The 21,317-nt window shown below is 43.5% G+C and overlaps 1 protein-coding gene across 4 annotated transcripts in view; it reads left to right on the top strand.

Annotated features, from left to right (window-relative positions):
- Nucleotides 1-4,467, top strand: part of C12H19orf12 (chromosome 12 C19orf12 homolog) — a 29,159-nt gene extending 24,692 nt beyond the window's left edge. For all 4 annotated transcript variants that reach the window (XM_072043830.1, XM_072043829.1, XM_027466988.3 and 1 more), the window contains 2 exons: nucleotides 1,772-1,948; nucleotides 3,453-4,467. In XM_072043830.1, coding sequence (XP_071899931.1) covers nucleotides 1,789-1,948; nucleotides 3,453-3,718 — 426 coding nt within the window. In that variant the 5' untranslated portion in view covers nucleotides 1,772-1,788 and the 3' untranslated portion in view covers nucleotides 3,719-4,467. The remainder of the gene's footprint in view (nucleotides 1-1,771; nucleotides 1,949-3,452) is intronic.
- The last annotated feature ends 16,850 nt before the right edge of the window (nucleotides 4,468-21,317 follow it).

Genomic DNA, 21,317 nt, shown 5'->3' with positions numbered 1-21,317 from the left:
TGGGTGTCTGGAAAATTTAGAATAGTAACTTATTTCTAAGAAGTGTGGTTCAAGTGGCTGCCTTAACAGCACACAACCATTAGTAGCTAAATAAGGGGTAGGATTTTTTTTTTTATTATTATTTTCAGGGAAGCATTCCATTTGTTTGGTTTTTGTTTTGTTTTTTAGCAAAGAATCACAGAATCACACAGAATCTCTAGGTTGGAAGAGACCTCAAGATCATCGAGTCCAACCTCTAACCTAACACTAACAGTCCCCACTAAACCATATCCCTAAGCTCTACATCTAAACGTCTTTTGAAGACTTCCAGGGATGGTGACTCTACCACCTCCCTGGGCAGCCTGTTCCAATGTCTAACAACCCTTTCGGTAAAGAAGTTCTTCCTAACATCCAACCTAAAACTCCCCTGGCGCAACTTAAGCCCATTCCCCCTTGTCCTGTCACCAGGCACGTGGCAGAACAGACCAACCCCCACCTCGCTACAGCCTCCTTTAAGGTACCTGTAGAGAGCGATAAGGTCGCCCCTGAGCCTCCTCTTCTCTAGGCTGAACAAGCCCAGCTCCCTCAGCCGCTCCTCGTAGGACTTGTTCTCCAGACCCCTCACCAGCTTCGTCGCCCTTCTCTGGACCCGCTCAAGCCCCTCGATGTCCTTCTTGTAGCGAGGGGCCCAAAACTGAACACAGTACTCGAAGCTATAGTATCTCTTCATCTAGTCTCCTGTCTTGCTCACTGTACTTGCTGATACCTGCAGCACTGTGCCTTATGTGTTCTTTAATATGTAATGTGCAGTAATTCCAAAAGCATGCCTATACCAGTAATAATTTAACTAGGTAATGTTTGGTGCATTACCTGCAGCACTTTCTGCTTTGCGCAGCATCTCCTGGCTCCTGCTGAGTTTCCTGTGGCCCATGGTAACTTCCACTTGGGAAAGCAGAATGCCCTGGTAGGGTTGCCAGATCCCTCTGGTCACAGTCCCACCCTGCCGTACACACACATCCCTTGTTTCTGGTGCATCCTGTTTATTCCCAGTCCCAGCTCTCTCTTCTGCCTCCTCTCTCCTTCCCCATGGCCCTTCCTGTCCAGGGTAGTGGTTGAGTCGCCATCCCTGGAGGTCTTCCAGAAGCATGTAGATGTAGACCTGGAGAGCATGAAGCATGTAGATGTAGACCTGGTGGTGGGCTTGTCAGTGCTCGTTTAAAGGTTGGACTGGATGGTCTTAGGGTCTTTTTGGACCGGAGTGACTCTATGATTCCTGCTCACGGTAGCCAGACCTTGGTTCAACAACCCCAGTCTTCTGCCAACTGAAATCTTAATGCAAGTGTTTAAACAAGTAAGGAAATGGAGAGAAGCAATACCAAGCGAATAATTTATGGCAAGAATTAGGACAAAGAGGAGATGCCTGGCAGATTTGTAAACTACAATCTACTAGTTATATTTGAATGGGGCTGTTTGGTTGTTCTCCTGAAGCCATACGCAAGGCTGTATAAACATGGTAATGGCTTCAGACTAAGATAATATGCTGTAGAATCAGATGGAAAGTTCAATCTTTCATTGCTATTACTGCTACATTATTTATAATATTCATTGCTGTGGTTTCAGTTGCATTTTCACTACCTATAAACTAGTTGTTTTCTGTGAAGGAAACTCCCACTTTTTTTCCCCCCATATTGACTCTACCTCTGCTTTGCATAGACTCCAGAACTGTGCTTCAATCCAGCAAGAGTTAGTCCATGTTGCATCAATCAAAACTTCAGTGAAATATCTTTTTCAGGACCGTAACCAGCCAAGATGCCTGTCAGGGTTGATGACGTGATGCAGCTGCTGTGCCATGTTTCCCAGGAGAAGGGAATGAAAGCTGCTGTGAAACACTCCGGTCGAGGAGCACTGGTGGCAGGTGCAACGGCGTTCCTCGGGGGCTTGATGGGAGGCCCACCTGGTATCGCTGTAGGTAAGTGTGCTTTGATTTAGGAGTAAGAAGCGTGGTTAACTCCCTGAGTGAAGAAACTAGTGAGTCTATGTAGTAGGTACGAGTAGGTTAAAGGATGTGTAGTGGCAGGATTTCATGCAACTGAGCTGTTTCAAGATGGCATTGAGTATTTTAGCTGTTCAGAAGGGTGCTGTTAAGTAGGTGTGCATCAAAAGGCATGTGTAGGTGTTTCCTATCAGGGTGACAGTAACCTTGTTGATTTAAACTCCTTTGTTGAGAATGGAAAGTCATACACAGAGCAGAAGTTTAGGTATTGACTCCTCTGAAGGCCATGGAACGAGCTACTAGAAGTTTGTTTGCCTTAGATGGGTAGAGTGCTGGTTCCCATATGCTGAGGTGTACCAGTGTCAGTAGTGTAGCACAATCCTGAGAGCAAGCTGACAGGTTCTGAGCTTGTTATTGTGAGCTCTGCTCCGGCACTGCAGTAAGGGAGTGGAAATGAGGGGTGAGGCAGTGGCAGGAGCGTGAGAGACAGTGGTAGCAGTTGTGGTGGTTGAAGAAGAGCAGCAAAACAATGTTTTATTTCTGTATTTTAAAGCTACCTGCTGTCCGTTTCTTGGTGAACTTTCTTCCCCCATCTGGGAAACTTTCTACAAATGACAAAAAGGCCAGAGTCACAAAAGTCGCATGTGCGTCAGCCCTTAAATAGTCTTTGCTCTTGTGAGCACTTCCATAAATTTAAAGGGCTTATTGGTATTGGAGTAAGTGGCAGTCTCTGGGCAGCATTGTAAATTGTGTGAGTTACTGTTGAAAAGCACTGTTCTGTAAGTTTGGTAGCCCTTTGAAAGAGAATGTCAGCGTAGGGCCATGACACCGACTTTCTGTTGTTACTGGTCGTAATCACATCAGCCATGCGGGATCCTTCATCTTGATGACCTGCAACCACACTTCTTACCAGAGCATTTCTTGGTCCGCTGGGGTGGGGTGTTGATTTGGTAGGTGAAAGGTTGAATGTGCCTGAATAACCCCACAAAGTTGATGGTCTTAATCTCTGTTAGCTACCTTCTGAGGTGTGGACTTCATGGGTGCAGTGGGAAGGTGCTGTTTGGGGCTTGGCAGAAACAGAAAGCTCTGATCATTCTGGGAATCTATAGTAAGAGATGACATGTTAATGGCCACTGATAAGGCAGTTGTCAGTGCTTGTTTTTTCCATGGAGAGGGATTTAGATGATAATAGAGCGTATTTTAAAAAGACGGCTGCCTAAAGGATGCTGTTTTGCTTCTGAATTACAGCTTGAAACTGTTAGCTTCGATTGTGTGGAGTTCTTTTGTGATTGTTGTTGATGTAAAAAGCTGTAAAAATCCTTTTTGGTGCTTTGAACGTCATGTGTAAACCTTGTTGAAAGTAAACGTGCCCGTCCATGCAACTCTGCACAGATTTCTTATACAGGTGGGAATGCCTCTGAATAGAAATTCAGGTTTTACCATCATTTGCTAGAGGGTAATATCTCTCTCTGTTTTCTAGGAGGAGCACTTGGTGGATTACTTGGTGCCTGGATGAATAGTGGACAGTTCAGGCCAGTCCCTCAGATATTATTGGAATTGCCTCCTACTGAGCAGCAGAAACTCTATGATGAAGCAATGGATATACTCAAGCGCTTAGACTGGACTGATGTCGTTCAGCTGACTGCTCTCGTAATGGGAAATGCGAGTCTGCAGCAGAAGTTGGCAGGAGTGGTGATGAATTACCTCTCCAGAGAGCTAAGAGCAGAGATACAGTATGGAGAATAAACCTTTCCAGATCAGGTTTTTACACTGTAATGAATTCTACTCTGACAATTGTGATTCTTCAACATAGTAATTATTAGTTATAATTATTAATTATGAAGTTAGGCAAATCTAAGTATCTTTTTCATTTTTTTGTTTGTTGTTTGTGAAACTAGTCTTTTGTATTTTCCTGTTATGTAATTATGACCTGCCATGTAATTTTGAATTAATGTGCACCGGAATTTAGTTCAAAATCGCTGAAGGGGGAGTTACACTTCTCAAATGGTAATGTAGCACACGGTTTAAAAAAAAAGTCATTGTATTTTATTTAGGAGATGTAAAGCATTTCTACAAACAGGATTACATTTCTTCTGTAACGGCCTGTAGGTGTCAAAGTGGCTAAGGAACGCTGAAGAATTTTATCTTTTGAGTCCTGCAAAGGAGAGTTAATAGAAAGTACTTCTACTGTGAATTCAAAAATTTCAAGCCTTTCTTTATTTTTTTGAGATTTTTTCTTGAGTATTCCTTTCTGTAAGAAGTGAAGCCAATACCTAAACAGACAAAGCAACAGAAAACTACTGTACACAATTAGTTGTTCCTGGTGTCCTAGAACGGGAAGGTATGGCAAGAAGACTATTAAAAGAGGGGGGAGGGAAATCTGCCATTTTTATACTATCTCTAGTATTAGCTTGTCATATTAGCATCAGTTTCCCACCTGGATCTGAACATCTGCTCCTCTGTTTTCATTAAAATATTCCTAAGAAGCATCATAATGGCTCTGTTTTGCTTTAGAGTAAATGAACTCTTTAAAACTGGGCACTTAATACCTTAGCCAGTAGTTCACCATTTGTTTAAAGGCACTTGAGAAACAAGTTTGTAAATAGAAATATGTGCAGATGTACTTTTTTTTTTTTTAATGTTGGAACAAGTGAAACTGCTCTGATAGTTTTGTTTTTCCCCTAAAACAAAGATTTCTCTGTGTGTTTCTCTGAGGTTTATCAAAGTTGAATTTTCAGTGGGGAAGCTTTTAACTCAAAAGTTGCTGTTGTATACATTTGATTAATTTACTTCTGTAGGTATATGTTGTCATTGGTAAATACAGTTTATTTTCCTGCCTGGAGTGCAGGGCAGTAATTCTTATCATTTGAAAACACTTTTTCAGTGAAGTGGAAGACGGAAGCAAATGGTAAGTGGGAACTTCCTACCTTCTTGTAGTAGTTTCATAATACAAACCTGAAATCAGTGTGTTTTTTTTTTTTCAGTTTAATTGACAGCTTGCACACACTGCAATTTGCTTTTTAAGGCTTCACATGCTCTAAAATACTATTTTTATGAAGGCTGATATTTGCAATTTTGTGATTAATTCACAAATTAAGTTTGCTCTTTCTAAAATAACACCCTGCTAACGGCAGCAGATGACTGAATGATACACTAAGAGAGAGAGACCAGCCCTCTTGCAGTTGGCAGTTTGAACACAGACATGAGAAAATTTAACATCCAAATGTGAAGTAAGCTGTAGAAAAGATGTTGGTTTCAATGAATTTAGTAGTAGCCACTATTTAAACAGATCACCAACAGATTACACTGTGGATTCAGACATCAGGATAGTGGCTTTCATTTTATATAGGTATTCATAAATTGGGTCTCAGAATTCAGGTACAGAATTAATTTGTATGGCTCATGCCAGTGTCATAGCCATGAAATGGAGCTTACATTATGTGAATACCAGTCCTGCTCTGTCCAATGTTACTCTGTTCCTGGGGTATTCTTTCAAATGCTTTTTATTAGACACTTAGAAATGTTAAACTGTTTTTAATCACAAACTTTCAGCCTTCACTGTAGTGTATAGGGATTATGAGCTATAAGTATATGAAGAGAAACCTAGACTAAGTTGTTTGGAATTTTGTTGGGGGCCAGTCTAGCTTATGTTAAACCTTACTGCCACTGAGCTCTTGAGGAGCTTCATACTCTGTGCTACAGAGTAACATGCTCTTAGCCATTATAAATTTAATTTACACATGTTTTCAGGTGACTTGAAGTAGAGTCAGAAAGAAGTGATTGAATTGTTTGTTCTCTGTATCACTATTTAATTGGTTTAATGTACATGGAACTCCTTGGAAGGTGGCAGCTACCTATTTTCAGAGGGGTAGGAATAGGTTTGCAGCAAGATTTGCAGTTTGGTCTGAAATACTTTTCACTGCTGGTAATAGAAGAAGAAAAGAATGCAGCTCAGCTGTTTATCTCAAGTGAGTTTGGATGTACAAGAAGTAGTAAATAACCACCTGTAGTTAAGGAGACCTTGATACGTAGCTACTGTGGGAGAATGAGCATGGGAACCCACAACATTCAGTGTTTTTATTTTAACAATTTATGGCAGTTCATGCTGTTGAATGCTGCAGAAAGATCAAATTCGTCCATATTTCTCTGACTGCAGACTCAGGCTATAGTGTCCAGGTCACCACAGTATTTGCATCTTAGCGTTACTGGGGTATTTGGGCAAGTTAAAAGAACTATTCAGCAAATTTGATCATCTGAGGAAAAGACCTGTGTGAGAATGTATTAATATCAATCTGCTAGTGTTCTTCGGTACTTGTGTGGCTGTCCACCACTGCATCCCTTGTCATTATTGGAAACAGCCACAGGCAGGGGATGACATCCTCTGAAATCCATTCCAGCTGTATAATGTCCAGGCTAAGTGTAGGACAGAGGCATCACCGAGGAAACAAGGTAAAGCAGTGCCAGCAGGTTCAGGAAGCAGCTGAGTCACTATAGGTAGATGTACATATTTATATAACAAATCCACCTGTGATGCTGGTTATTAACCTGGTTTCGTTGTAGATATGACAGAATCAAGCTAGATTTTTCACTGGCAGATGCTGTATTTTTAGGTAATTTTTTTCCCCTGGTCTTTTTTTAGTTATCTGGTTTAAAAATAGAAAGCAAGCATAATTATCAAGTGTTACATTAGCAAACAGAGGGAATTTTTATTTATATGCTTTATTTAAAAGCAATCCTGAATTCCAACATAGATTAGTCATTGAGATACGCCATCTAGTGGCAATTAGCTTAATTCTCAAATTTGCTTGTCTCTGCTGCCTCTATTTTTTTCTATAAAAAGTGGGGATATTTTTTTTTTTTCCATTAGTCTGTTAAATCCTTGGCTTCAGTGAATTTGCATTAGATCACAAATATCAGCCCAGCTATGACTAGAATTCAAGTACATTCCCTGATTAAGTTTTTTTCTTTTTTAGTGGTATTTATCTCATGTGAGCTATGACTGCCTGAAGTTTACTGCGGCTGTGTGTCACTTCTCATTACAATGAAAAAATGCCCAATCAGCAAGAGGAGGGCAATTCTGCCCTTATGAATACTGAAGGACAAGTGGATTTTATGAGCTGAGCACCAGCCAGTTTGGAAAGAATGAGTGACCACTGGTGAGTTGACAAGCCAGGTAAAGCCACTGGCTCTGCCTGGGCCCCACTGCCTTAGGAACAGTGCTTACTACTCACATATTGCTGGCTGGCCCATGCTTAATTGCTGTTCATGTGGGTCCTGCTCCCCTCTGGGCTTCAAAGCTATTATCATCAAGTTGGAAAGACTTAGGTTATAAGCAGTATTAAGTCATTTCTTGGTGAAGTTTACCAGCCACATCTCATATTCTTTGTTAACCGGCCTCTGTTCCTGACAGCTTTTGTTTTGTGTAAGCCTAGTTTTCACAGCTCATGTTTTTGTTAAGTCAGTGCTTCATAGATTTCCATTGCAAGTCAAGTATTTTCTATGAAATCCAAATAAGTTACAAAAAATGTAGAGATACTAAAGACTGGGCAGTTTCTGAGAACCCTATGAAATTTCTGTGCTGCTGCATTGCCAAGTCAGTCATCCAACAGGAACAGCAGTATTAGAAAGCTGTGTGACACAAAGCCTCCCTCAGCTGAACGCTGCTTTGGGAGAGGCTTCTGGTACAGCACTACCATGCATCTGTTTGAGAGGCTAGTGCATGATTTTCTCTTTGAGCCTTATATAATTGCTCACTCAAGATTCCAGCATCTTTGCCAGATTTGTTAGAAGTGTTCAGTTTGTTCCTCTAGAAAGTCACATAAAAGTCGCTGACAGTATTTGTGTTCATGCAGCAAAAGACCAAAACTCATGCTTCTTTTATAGCTAAAATCAAAATTGGTTCAAACAGACAAGTTTAATAAACAGTGATGACAGGAGCAAGGAGAATGACAGGCATCAACTTTTCACATCAGAGAACTGCTTAAACAAATCCTTTTTTTTTTTTAACCTTTTAACTGTGAACTGATTTGTATATTATTTGGTTAATAGTGTACACACAATGCAACCTGTTTATTACCCTACTATTACCTAATTAACAACAACAAAAAAACATATATATATATATAATCTCCTCCATGTCAAAGGTAGGTAAATCATTAAAACATTGGTCTATGCTACATGCACTACTGAAATTTTAGTTCAGTTGGCCTTTGCTTTGCAGGCCAATCTTCTGTTAGTAATTTTAGCAGCTGGCGAGCCCGTTCACGATGGCAGGATGATGCTGTTGCATAGCAATGTTCTCAAAATTCCAGCTTTGCATGTACCAGTGGTGAAGAGAAACTGGACGTTGTGTTAGGTTAAGTGAGGCCCAAGAGCACCCTTGCCCTTGGCAAGCTTAAGGAGCATTTGGCTGTGAGAATTCTGTCCTTGCTAGTCACTGTCAGGGTGCAGACTTTCTGGAGGGTCTTGTTCCCAACTGCATCTGAGACTTCTAAGGTCAGTCCTCTCGAATTCTCCTTTCCATGAGGAGAACTAGACTCAGACCTTCAGCTAAGGACAGGGAACAGGGTGCTAGAATGGTGCACCATGGTGGCATTCTGTGCTGGCTGTGGCATTGGCGAATTATCATCATATCATATATAGAATGGCTCAGGTTGGAAGGGACCTTAAAGATCATCTAGTTCCAACCCCCTGCCATAGTGTTCTGCAGGGTGTTTGCCTTGCCAGCTGAGGAGGGTATGCTGGCTCGGAGAGTTTGTCTTTGTCACATCGGTTCTCACCTCTTCCCCTAGCATGCAAGGTAACACAAATCAGCATTATGTTGGCACTTTTTGCAGGTCATGTCCCTGTTCTTCGAGGACTGCAAACCAGTGGCTGTAAAGGGCTTTGCTGGTGAAGAGCACTCACAACCCTGAGTCTTCATGAGCTGCTGACAATAGGGGGTGCTGTGTAGCTGTCTTTGTAGGGTTTCTTTCTTTCCAGGGACAAAAACAGTATTTGGGTTTCCTCTAGGTGCAGGCTGGTTCTCTTCCCTCCCTGCCTGTGCTGCAAATGCCTTCTCACTTTGAGAAGGATTGTTTTGGAGACAAGTTTTGCTGATCAACTTCTGGCAGTTTAAAGAAGCTGATTGATCTGCTGCAGCAAGAATTCTCTGGGTGACTTGGGCAGTCACTTAGCTCTCCCCAGTGACCTGCTTTTAGGTGGGATGGCAATGACAATGCCAAGTTACTGGTGGAGAGCTGTGCAAGGTGACAATTATGTCAGCATTGTGTTGTTATGATTTGATCATTTCATGCAATATTGTTTGAGATATTTCCAGTTGTGCGGTGTGTGATACTGTCCACTATAACTTGATTATATGCCACTGTACCCTGGCAGAACTGCATTCCCCTTTTATAGCTTGCACTTTATAGCTCCTGTCATATGTGTTTCAGTGCACCAGGTGAGTATGAATTAGTGCTATCCACTCCTCCTGTTAACATTCATCTCACTTTTAGAGAGGAAAGTTTGTGGTCCAGAGGGCTTGGGTGTGCTCGGATAGCTCTTTGGAAGTGAAATTCTGCTCAGTACACATAGTGTAAAAAGCTCCCAAGACTCAGTGTGTTCCAATTTCTTTCAGACAACAGCTATTTGATGATTGCAACACAGTGACTAGATGGTGATGGTTAGAATGTCTTTTTCCTTTTTGGTTGTTTTATAGAAAATTAGTGTTCTAAAACTAAGTAATAGATCTCATGGAAGGGAAAGGTGATTCTATTATTCAAAGTCACTAAGCAAATTGATTTTATACAGTCATACTCCCATGATGTATCTTTTCAAATAGTCTGACCAGGATTGCTTCTGTATGACATGAAGGACAAATCAAATCTTCATCTTCCAGCTTCTTCTTGACTGCCAATGATGAATTAACTTTTGGGCTAATCTTTTATCTCCCTTAAGATATCTTTTATAAACTTTTACTATTGTTTTACTGTTAGCCTTTCTGTTATCCCGTTAGCCCACTGGGTTAACAGAAGGAATGGCATGTGTGATTTGCTGCCACCTCTGACATTCTCTTTATGTCAGAGTGCAGGGTTTTCTGTTAGCAAGAAGTCTGTGCTGTGGTCTTATTGAAGGCGGATCTTCTGGGCTCAATGGAAACAGCACACCCTTCAACTTGATGAAATGGCACCTCTTCTAATCAATACAGGCTTCTTTTTTAATTGATGTTTCAGTGTTTTCACACACACCTATTTCCAGTCATACACCATTTATACCAATTTCAGTTAAAAATATGCAATTTCATGTGGAAATACACTTCCTTCCTTTTTTTCCCCAGTACTGCAGCAGCTTCAGCAGTGATAACTGGGGAAATATGGCCAGGTTCACAGGGTTTATCCTGTGACGATGCATTGGTATGTTGGTATAACCTATTGAGCTCTGTCTACACTAGCAGTTTAGCAGCAACAACGCAACTAGGAGATGACTACTGGTAATGTAAAAGGAACGCATATTTTTCCCCCAGAGTAAACGCTCTTATGGAGAAAGCACTAGCTTCTTAGAAAGGCTGATGTTGCTTGACCAGCTGATATATAACTCAAGACTAATTGAATAGCAGACTTTCAGCAGGGTTAGAAAGCTCTAAAAAATAATAATATTTTTTAAAAAAAGAGCTTTGTATTGCAGTGAACTAAAGTTATTAGCCCCTAACTAAAACATGAAGTTTCATCTTTACCTTTCTACAGATCACAGAAATATCTATGTATTTTTCAGGCTGTGGAAAAATGGAGAGAAGCAATAAGAAAATGGAGAAGAAAACGGAGAGAAGGAATACCAAGCGAATAATTTATGGCAAGAATTAGGACAAAGAGGAGATGCCTGGCAGATTTGTAAACTACAATCTACTAGTTATATTTGAATGGGGCTGTTTGGTTGTTCTCCTGAAGCCATACGCAAGGCTGTATAAACATGGTAATGGCTTGAGACTAAGATAATATGCTGTAGAATCAGATGGAAACTTCATTCTTTCATTGCTATTATTTGCTCCTCCCTGTTCAGTCTTCTGGATTCATCCTCTGGTCTGTACTGTGGTTTCAATTGCATTTTCACTACCTATGACCAGCAGAAGTTGGCAGGAGTGGTGATGAATTACCTCTCCAGAGAGCTAAGAGCAGAGATACAGTATGGAGAATAAACCTTTCCAGATCAGGTTTTTACACTGTAATGAATTCTACTCTGACAACTGTGATTCTTCAACATAGTAATTATTAGTTATAATTATTAGTTATGAAGTTAGACAAATCTAAGTATCTTTTTCTTTTTTTTATTTATTTTTTCTCGTGTGTGTGTGTGTGTGTGTGTGTGTGTGTGTGAAACTAGTCTTTTGTATCTTCCTGTTATGTAATTATGACCTGCCATGTAATTTTGAATTACTGTGCACTGGGATTGATTTCAAAATCACCGAAGGGCACATTACACTTCTCTTGAGGTAATGTAGCACTAGGTAAAATTCATTTAAAAAACAAACAAACAAACACAAATTTCATTTCAAATGTCGTTATATGTTATTTAGAAATTGTAATGCTCTTTATGGAAATGGTTTAAATTTCTTCTGTGAATGGCCCTTAAGTAGCTAAGGCATGCTGAAGAATTTTGAGTTATCTTTTATTTATCTTTTGAGTACAAAGGAGTTATGAGAAAGTACTTCTACTCTGAATTCAAAAATCTCAGGCCTTTATTCTTTGAAATACTTTTTTGACCATTCCTTTCTGTAAGAAATGAAGCCAATACCTAAAGGAACTTAAAGGAACAGGAAATGGAACTGTACAAAATTAGTTGTTTCTGGTGTCCTAGGGAAGACATAGCAAGACTGTTTAAAGGGGGAGGGGGAAAGGAAGGAGAGAAAGCAAATCAGAGAATCATTAAGGTCGGAAAAGACCTTCAAGATCATCTGGCCCAACCATCTCCCTGCCACCAATATCACTCACTAAACCACGTTCCTTATCACCACATCCAACCTTTCCTTAAACACTCCCAGGGACGGTGACACCACCACCTCCCTGGACAACCTATTCCAATGTCTGACCACTCCTTCCACTACTCCTTCTTCTATTTTCCAACCTCAACCTCCGCTGGTGCAGCTTGAGGCCATTCCCTCTACTCCTATTGCGAGTTACCTATGAGAAGAAGTCAACCCCCAGCTCCCTACAACTTCCTTTCAGGCGGTTGTAGAGAGCAATGAGGTCTCTCCTGAGCCTCCTCCAGACTAAGCAACCCCAGTTCCCTCAGTTGCTCCTCACAGGACTTGTGTTCCAGATCCTTCACCAGCTTTGTAGCCCTTCTCTGGACATGTTCCAGGACCTTGATGTCCTTCTTGCAGTGAGGGGCCCAAAACTGAACACAGAACCTGAGGTGCAGCCTCACCAGAGCAGAGTACGGGGGGCTGATCACCTCTCAGGTCCTACTGGTTAACTTATTCCTGATACAAGCCAGGATGCTGGTGGCTTTCTTGGCCACCTCATACAGCCTTGAGAGGCTCCTGTGGCCCTGCAGCGCTCTCTTAGGACCTTCTGCAAGACTGGCAGGGCCTTGCAGTGTCCTCTAGTACCCCCTGAAGGCCTTGCAGGCCTCCCCAGTGCTTTCTGCAGTCCCATTCAGTGCCCCATGCTGTGCCCCAGTGCCCCCTGCAGGCCTCCCAGCACTCCCAGTTTCCCAGTGCGGCCTGGAGGCCTGCCAGTGCACTCCGCTGCATCCTGGCTGCCCTCAGAGCCTCCTATTGCACCCTTGGGGGCTCCCCCAGTCCCTTGCTGTAGTCTACTGGAGGCCTCGAAGGGCTCTCTAGGGCACCCTGGAGGCCTCCCAAGGCACCGCAGATTGCTCTAACGGCAGCAAGAGGCCTTGCGAGGCTCTTTCCAGTGTCCTCTAAGATGCCCTGAAGGCCTTCCAATGCTCACTGCGTGCCTCCCATCAATCTCCAGTCCACCCTAGAGACCGTCTGTGTCTCGCAGGAGTACACAGTACACTCTAGTTCCCCCTAAAAGCCTCTCAGTGGCCCCTAGTGTCCTCTAGGGTGCCCTAGAGGCCCCCCCGTATAGCCTTCAGGCCTCTGATGGCCCCCAGTGCGCTCTAGTGTCTCCTGCAGGCCTCCCAGGAGACCTCCAAGTGCCCTCTATCACATCCAACTTCTTCCCAGCCCACAGCCAGTTTCCTTTAGGATACCCTTAGAGGCCACCCAGTTCTCCCCAGTGCACCCTACATTCTTTCAGGGCCTCCCAGTAGAGTCTGGCACACCCTGAAATCCTCCCAGTGGCCCTCGGTGTGCTCTAATGCCCCCTGGAGATCTCTCAGGGCTCTCTAGTGTGCTCTAGGGAACATGCAAGGCTACCCAGGGTCCCCCAGAGAGCTCCCGTACAAGCCAGAGGCCTCACAGGGCTCCCTGCTGTCCTCCATATGAAATAAATGCCTCCCAGTTCACACTGGAGGCCTCCAGTGGCCCTCTGCTCCACTCCAGATCCTCCAAAGGTCTACCAGGGCCACCCAGTGCACTCCAGCTCCCTCTGACTATCTTCCAGTGATCCCTAGTGCACTCTAGAATGCTCTAGAGGCTTTCCAGTGTACCCTTGAGGCCTCCTGTGGCCCTCTAGTGCTCTCTAGAACCTTCTGGAGGCCTAAAGAGCCTCCTTACCCTAATTATGGCTCTAACCCAACAACAGCCCCACTTAAGGCTCACACGAAATAGTGCTCACAACGGAAGCCTTTTGGTAGACCTCCACTTCCTTTGTCAGTCTTTACACAACCCCACTCACGACAGCACTCTGCACTTTCTCTCTTTCTGACCCTAACCCTTACCCTAATTATGACCCTAATAGAATCTGTTTCTGCTGGTTTCCATAAAAGGGGATTGCTTGCTTTTTCACAGCTATTCTCTCCAGGAACCTGTATATAAAAATATTTGTTCTATAACCACATTGAACAGTCTTGCATTGCCTGGCAGACATTTGTGTGCTGGAGGCTTTCTTCAGTTTCTGAAGTTTAACTCTATAGGAGCTTGTGTGGCTGCTGAGTCTAATCCTTCCTTCAGTCTTTTTTGTCCCCAGCCCAGGCCCTGTGGGACTTGGACTGTTGTCAGTGGCACATCCCACTTGAGTAAAGGTCAAAGATTAGCTTTCACATTGTACCACTAATGATAACTAGCAATGAGGATACTAAAGTGCTCTCTTGTAGTGTTTTACGTCTCCAAAGTGCTCTAGTGATACTAATTAATCTGCCAAGTAGCCTTATGACAAAGGTATTTTTCTGTGTGTAATTTAACTGTACTATATTGTTATGCAATAAAACAAAACAGGATGGTGTCTTCAGATTGGATTCAGGAAATCAATTAAGCAGCTATTCTTTGCTTATATCCTTGACACCCCAACAACTGAGTCAACTCCAAAGCTGTCCTATTTCTTTTGGTTAGTTTTGGCACAACTTGGGGAACCTCAAATATTCATGCAAAGCAGCACAATGCCAAGTGTTTAACAAAGTAGTTCCAGTGTTTTGCAGTAGCTCATTTCCATTGATGCACACCCATCTCTTAACACTGTCTGGCAGATGTGGTTCCAGTGCCACTGGAACCTAAGTTAAACCTGGGCACTCTGCTATGCTTAATTGAAGAGCTCCATTTTGTGTGCTAATGGTGCTTTGTTGTACTTAAAAGAATTGTGTGTGTACTGTTCACAACAGAAACCACGGTCACGCTGTGTGCTGGTGCTGTGCTGACCTGTGCAGTAAGAGTGCACAAGCTCTATTTTAACTGCAGGATTTCAGTGCCTTTCTGCACAGATAAATCATATGCTCCAAGTACTCCAGTGTCTGCTACCTCCTGTCTGCGTCTACTGCTAGCATGAACTCGAGTGACTGATCAGTAGAATGGTCAGTAGAATAAATATTCATCGAAGAAAGATAACCTTGATTATATAGCCATAATGCTGATCTCTGAAAGACCTATTTCCACTCAGGAAAGAGCTTGAGGTCACTGTGGACAGATTTGTGAAAATATAAGCTTAGTGCTCAGCAGCAGATCAGAAGGCAAATAGAAAGGCCAGATGAGAGAAAAGGCAGTGAACATTGTTATGTCACTAAATAAACCCAGGTTGCAACCACATTTTGAGCACTCTGTACAGTCTGCTTGACTGTCTCTGATTAGTCCTTCTTGAGACAAAAAGAACATTATAGAGCTAGAAGAGATTCAGAGAAGGATAATGTGGTGTGGAAGTGCATCTGAGTAAAGAGATTTTGAACAGTCTGAAACTGTTTAACCTGGAAAAGACACTAATGGAGGGAGCTTTAGTAAAGGCTATGAACAGTACGGAGAAGAACAAAAAGAAAAATAACATTGCATAGAAGTCAGGGTGTACCCATTGAAATGACTGAGGTAAAAGGAAGTGTTTTTTCACACGGTGGAAAAGTGAATTGTGGAACTAATTGACGCAGGATGTCTAGATGCCTAATCGCTTTTTGAACACATTTTTCTTTTGGCAGATTAATGGTAGAGAGGGCCAGCAAGGACTATTAAACACACAAGTCCAGGGTCAAACACTGGCTTAAGAAGCTTTCAACCACCGGTTGTCAAGAGACTAAAAGAGCGGAAGTATCACTGTGGGTGCTTGCTACACGCTTTCCCTAAGGATTTTCAGGTAGGTGAGCAGCGGCTCTGGTTCATTAAGACTAGATATGTTCTCCCAAACACATGCTAGCACACAATTTCTGTAGTGTTGTGGCAACATATACGCTACTGCAAGTAAAATATGACATGTGCTGCCAAAGAAATCACATTCTGAAAACAGTGCAGCACACTTAATATTGTTTAAAATGTTTTTCCTGTAACAGGGGAAGACCTGCCCATTTGCCTTTGTGCTTGTTATTCCTTCTCAGGAGTGGAGCCTTCCTCCCTGAAAACTTACCAGTGTATAAACAAGCAATTAGGAAAACCTAACCTTTCTTAGTCAGTTGCAGTCAGATACTTCATCTTCTCAAAATTGCATTATCAGCTTAAAGATTAAAACAAATGCCTTTATTGTTTTCACCAACAAGAAAATGCCTCTGTGCCACCAGAATCAAAGTCATTAGACAGTATTTTTAAAGAAGCAAAGCTCCGCTGATTCATACCCAAATTCAGTGGAAGTTATGTTAAAATACTGTCAGGCTGTTGCTTTGTTTTGCAGAAGGGAAAGTTGTTTTAGAGAAAGACATTACATATGGGCCGTATGCTGATTGAACAGTTCTTCACACTTCTTTTTGAATGTTAAACTGTTCTCACAGAACTAATTTAAAGTGTATTAAAAAAAGCTCCCTCTCTTTACCTGTTTTGCTATTCTTCCAGGAACTGCATCAAACTCCACTCACAGATATAGCTGAATGCGCCTCACATAAATGTAAGAGACATATTCTACCAGACGCCCAACTTCCTAAAGCACAGTGTATTTTCCACACTCCAGCATACATTCCAGGGGCCATATAGCTGTGTGAGTTTGTCTCCAGGAAAGTTCAGCCTCCAAAACACAAGAGACAAATTCTGCTGGAGGAGTGGGTGGGAGAGGACAGGCAAGGAGGAGAAAGTTCAAGTGCTCCTGGGTGGGAGGTGGAACAGTACTGGAGGTAGATCAGTCTGTTTTGGTCAAAACAACTGTTATTACCACATCTGGTTCTTTAAATGCCTGTGGAAGTGTGTCTTGTGGGAGCTGCATGGCTCATGCTTAGATTAATGACTTGCTCCTCTGCTTGATTCCAATACAGGACTCTTCCCCCATCTCCCAAGTGGAAGAGGAGTTGCAGTCTTTAACAGTCTCCCTGCGTGATTCGTGAATTTTCCAGATGATTCTCCTGAGTGGTGAGGACACTGAAATGGGGGAAGCTGTGTAGAGGATTAACTCTATTTTACCAGAATCTGTCTCTAACTTGCAATGTGTAAAATGACAAATATGTCTTTTAGAATTCCTTCTGTAATCTGGTCATGTGCAGGACTTTGGTTATTGCATGTCCCTGAGGAGAGAAAGAGAATGTCTGCTTAAAATGTTGAATGCTTTGTTAGTGATTGCCAGCATACTTGCAAAGTTGAAGCTCATGTAAGGGGTGAGGTTGAGGAACACAGGCATGATATGAGGGACCGTCCTTGCTCTGGCAGCTACACTAGCTGCATCACAGATCCTATTTTTATGAGGTAACATGTGCCTAGGGAGTATGCTTCAAATCTGAATAATCCTGCTGTGGTCACATATAGCAAGTCTGTAACTCAGTAGCTCTGCCATGTACCAAAATATCTAATGTTAGGAAGTGCCATTTCAGAAATCTTGGTCTCATTTCTCAATGCTCTGTGCTAGAAAACAAACTCCATGGGTGTGTGTAGTCCTGCAGTGCCTCTACAATAGGAGGCTCTGGGGGCTGGGCTTGTGCTGGAAGATTTTCCATCTCTCTTTGTGCCTCCTGCTTCATTCCAAGGGAGTGAGACAGAAATGAGCCAGTGGAACTGTACAGCCGGGGGCAAGTAATGAGCAGATATAGAAGCTCTGTGATTCCATGGGGGTATCTGAAAAATCCAGGGCTAGTTTTAACTAGCATTTCTAGTGGCCAATTTGAACCAATTTTATTCCACCATGGTGCAGAGACATGGTGCATGGTACAATAGTAGGAAAATCCATGCTGTACATCTACTGATGGTGTTTTTCTATCACACCTCTAACTGCTGTATCATAGGAACACCCATGGTACTGCTGAAACCTTGAAACAGCAAGGCACGAGTCTCTATTTGTCATCCTCTGTTCATTAACACCATAGCTCTTTACCAGTTGGGTTTTGGAGAACCTCTCGTCATTAAGGCTGCTTCTGTGCGAACAGATGGCTGCACTGTGTGACATCCAAAGTGTCTGTTGGGACCTAGCACAGATAAATGGGTTTGCTCAGCCTGTTGGCCTGCACATCTTGTATTTACCTGGTACTAGGAGAAAGAACAAACATAGAAGCAGCCTGAAACCCTGCAGGCCAAGCCCTCCCATGGCCATAGGACCAGTGCCATTAACACTGGCCCATCTATGTTTAGGTTTGGGGGTGAATGTATCTACCCTTTGAGAACCACAGCCGAAAGCTCTGCTGCAGAGGCCCTTGCAGAGTTAACGCATAGCTCCACTGCTCCCTCAGCTCCACTGTTGTGATTAAATAACATCAGCTGTGCTAGGAGTGTGGCAGGGAGAGCAGGTGGATCCTGCCAAGCCAGCGAAAACCAGCATTTCCTCTGAGAAGAAACACAGCTGCAAGTGGTGTGGAGCTTCCTCCCACTGCAGGAGAGGTGATGGGGCAGCAGTGGCTCAGGAGCTCTGCTGTCATGCCTCTGGTGACATTGTGTGTCAGGCTGCTACTGAGGCTGGGCAAGTGTGCTTGTCCCCAGTCCTGCGGGGGAGCTGAGGGGAGCACAGAGGCATGCAAAATCCTGAAGGAATGTACAAAATACCTGCTGGCTAAGAAAGCTGTGCACAGTAAAATCTTGCTGGACTGCCTGGCCTTTAGAGGCTGTTCTGTAAACAAGGTTGCTTGAGCCTATTTTTTGGAAGGAGCTAGAAACTCTGGTTTATCTGAAACTTGCTGCTGAGTAAACATTCTTGAAGACAGACCGATGGAAATGAAGTAGTTGCAACTCGGGTGCAGTGACCTTGGTGCTGGTTGTTCTGGTCTGTGGTTTTGGTTTGCCGTCTTGCAGTATGTTATCTGAGCCATCCAGGCTGTCAGGTCAATTAGCGGGTGCTGCTCTAAGTGCTGCTTTCCTGCCCTGAAAAGCCAGGCACCAGGCTTGCCCCGTGGCTCTGGTAAGGCTCGAGGCAGCGTGTCATGTGTGGGGAGAGGTGCTGCTGCAGCAGGTCGCTGAGGGGGCCGCCGCCACACGCTCACCCCAGCTGTCGCAGGGAGGCGGTTACGTGAGGGCTGCCTCCTCATGGCTGAGCTCCATCGGTGAGCTTCGACAGAAGTGGGAACAATCCTGCTGAGAGGCCTCGGTGCCACCATTATTTTTCCCTCTGGCATCTCTGGAAGAGCCTTGAGACGTGAAACCGCTATGGTGTCTGTTTTTCGCTTATATGTAACTCTCCTGATAAAGGCTGTATGTGACCTTTTCTTTCTTGTTGTTCTCTGTCAGAGGAAAAGAAGCCTGCCTGGCCTTGGGTTAATGCTTTTCCTTGCTCAAATCCTGTTTTTCTAAAGTTCTCACTGAAACACTCACATTGTTTTTAGGACAAAAATATAAAGCCCAAATATGCACTGGCGACATACAAACAAGGCGTTTCCTTGAAGCGATGAGAGGCTGCGTGGCACTGCCAGCGAGCCCTAGGCTGGTGCCAGGGCTTCATCGCTGGGCAGCGGCTGCTCTGCCGGGCACATTCCTCCCTCCCTTCAGGATAAGCACTGTGTGAGAGCCCTCTTAAAGCAGAACCTCTTGTATTTAGCTCCCCTCCTTCCTGTAATAACAAATGGGGGAGATTGTGTAACTTGCCGCTGGCTGCCAACGTCTCTCTCAGAGGTTTACAGAAAACTTGCTCATGGTTTATTGTCATTGCTGTGCCTGACTGGAAATGAAGTCAAATGCCAGCTTCAAAGCGAGCTGCTTGGTGTTACTCTGTTTGATACTTTTCCCCTGCATGCCTCTTCTCCTTGGGTTGCTGTCTCGAGATCACAGCACTGACGGTTGTTTCTCTTTTGAGGTTTCATGAACAACTGCACGGGCAGGAAAGGCTCTTTTCCATACATGCGTGCCACACAGTGCTTTCTGTTGTGCGTGACACTGAGCATAAACCAGGCCTGGCTTTTGGTTGTGCCCTCAGTGCATGGCTTCACGGGAGCTGAGCTCTCCTCCCCAGATGATCAGGAGAGCACCTCCAGTGCTCAGGTCATGGTCGGTTGGCCACGAGTCTTTTTGGAGCTGTTTTGCGATACCGTGTCCACCATGGAAGTGACAGTAAACGTAGGTTAATGTCCTCTTTCTACTAACACCTTTCTTAAAAGTCCAAGGCTTGGAGCAGAAAGAGTCAGAAACAGAACCCTCTGTTTTTAGTTTGTGTCACTTTAAGGCTCTGCTGTGGTTGGGGCCATCTGTGTTTGTCAGTTCCTTCTGTTAACCAAAAATCCCAAGCTGAGGAAAACGAAAACCTGCCTTGCAGTTGTAGTGAGATGGAATTGGCCATGGGCTGTGGCAGAGTCAGACAGAATTCCTGCCTGGATAAAAACTGACTATTTGAGTAACTTGCAGCAAGAATTTGACTGCGAAGCTGGCTCGCTTCATCGCGCTGCCTTCAGATGTTTGTACGCTGTGCTGAGTCAGCACCATGCTCTGGGGTTTGTGGTGTTCCTTGGCTGTGCCTCAGGGATGGCTGAGCACACATTTCTCACTAAAGCTCTTTGATCCTTTGTGTTTGGTTTATTCACAGTTCAAATCTCCCTGTTACCTTTCATTCTGCTTTTGTGACCAGCTGCTGCAGTAGTGTCTCTTCTTCCTTCCCATGGATTTTGGAGAGCTGATGTGGATTTCACCATGGCATAGCCATAACTCTGTTTTTCTGTCACTTTGCTGGAAAATCCCCAGCAGGTCTGATGTTAACATTTGAGTTTTGTTTTCCTTGTTCAGTGCACCAATGTACTTCCTGTTCCTGACAGCTATGGGGACTGTCCTCTGCCTTGTGTGCCCAGCTGAAAAGCAATGATTTTTTTGAGGGCCAAAAATCTCTTGCATTTTTCTTAAAGTGACTGGGTTCCAGGTTTGACTCAAGGAACAGAAAGACCAGCTTTCAGCCAGTCTCATTTCCTGAACTAGGTTACCCCAGTGTCAGGTAAGTGCACGGTTGGTGCATGGTGGGGATGGTTGTGCAGTGCTGAGCTATGTGGGTTTTGACACCTTCAGACAGTAGTCTGAACAAGGAAATTCTTCTTGTAGCTGATCCCCACACATCACATTTAGGAGTCTTTTAGGAAGATGTGACTCCACAAATCCCCCACCTGTATGTGTTTTTTTTTTGAACTGAGCATTCAGGCTGCTGGTCTCCTTCCTGCTGGGTTTGCAGACTTTAATGAATTCTTGAATTCCTGCTAACAGATTTATTTAGCTAAAAAAAAAAAAAGGAAGAAAAAAAAAAAGGAAATGCCCCATTAATGCACTGGAGATAGAATCAGGCTGGAAAACTTCAAGACGGACTGCTGTAATAGCACAGCCCATGATGTAAAACCCATGTGTTCAGCAGGCCAGATGCCAGGAGTCCCAGGCTCTAATCCCAGTGCTGAGGTCCCAAGCTTGGGTAATAAAATTAAAGGAGAAGAGAAAGAAAAAGAGGCCTTGTTTAAATTTCCTCATGTT

The sequence above is a fragment of the Anas platyrhynchos genome, chromosome 12 (assembly GCF_047663525.1).
Source record: "Anas platyrhynchos isolate ZD024472 breed Pekin duck chromosome 12, IASCAAS_PekinDuck_T2T, whole genome shotgun sequence".
In the NCBI taxonomy this organism is placed as follows: domain Eukaryota; kingdom Metazoa; phylum Chordata; class Aves; order Anseriformes; family Anatidae; genus Anas; species Anas platyrhynchos.
The sequence above is the reverse complement of the archived record's forward strand: the minus strand, read 5'-3'. Positions and strand labels throughout refer to the sequence as shown.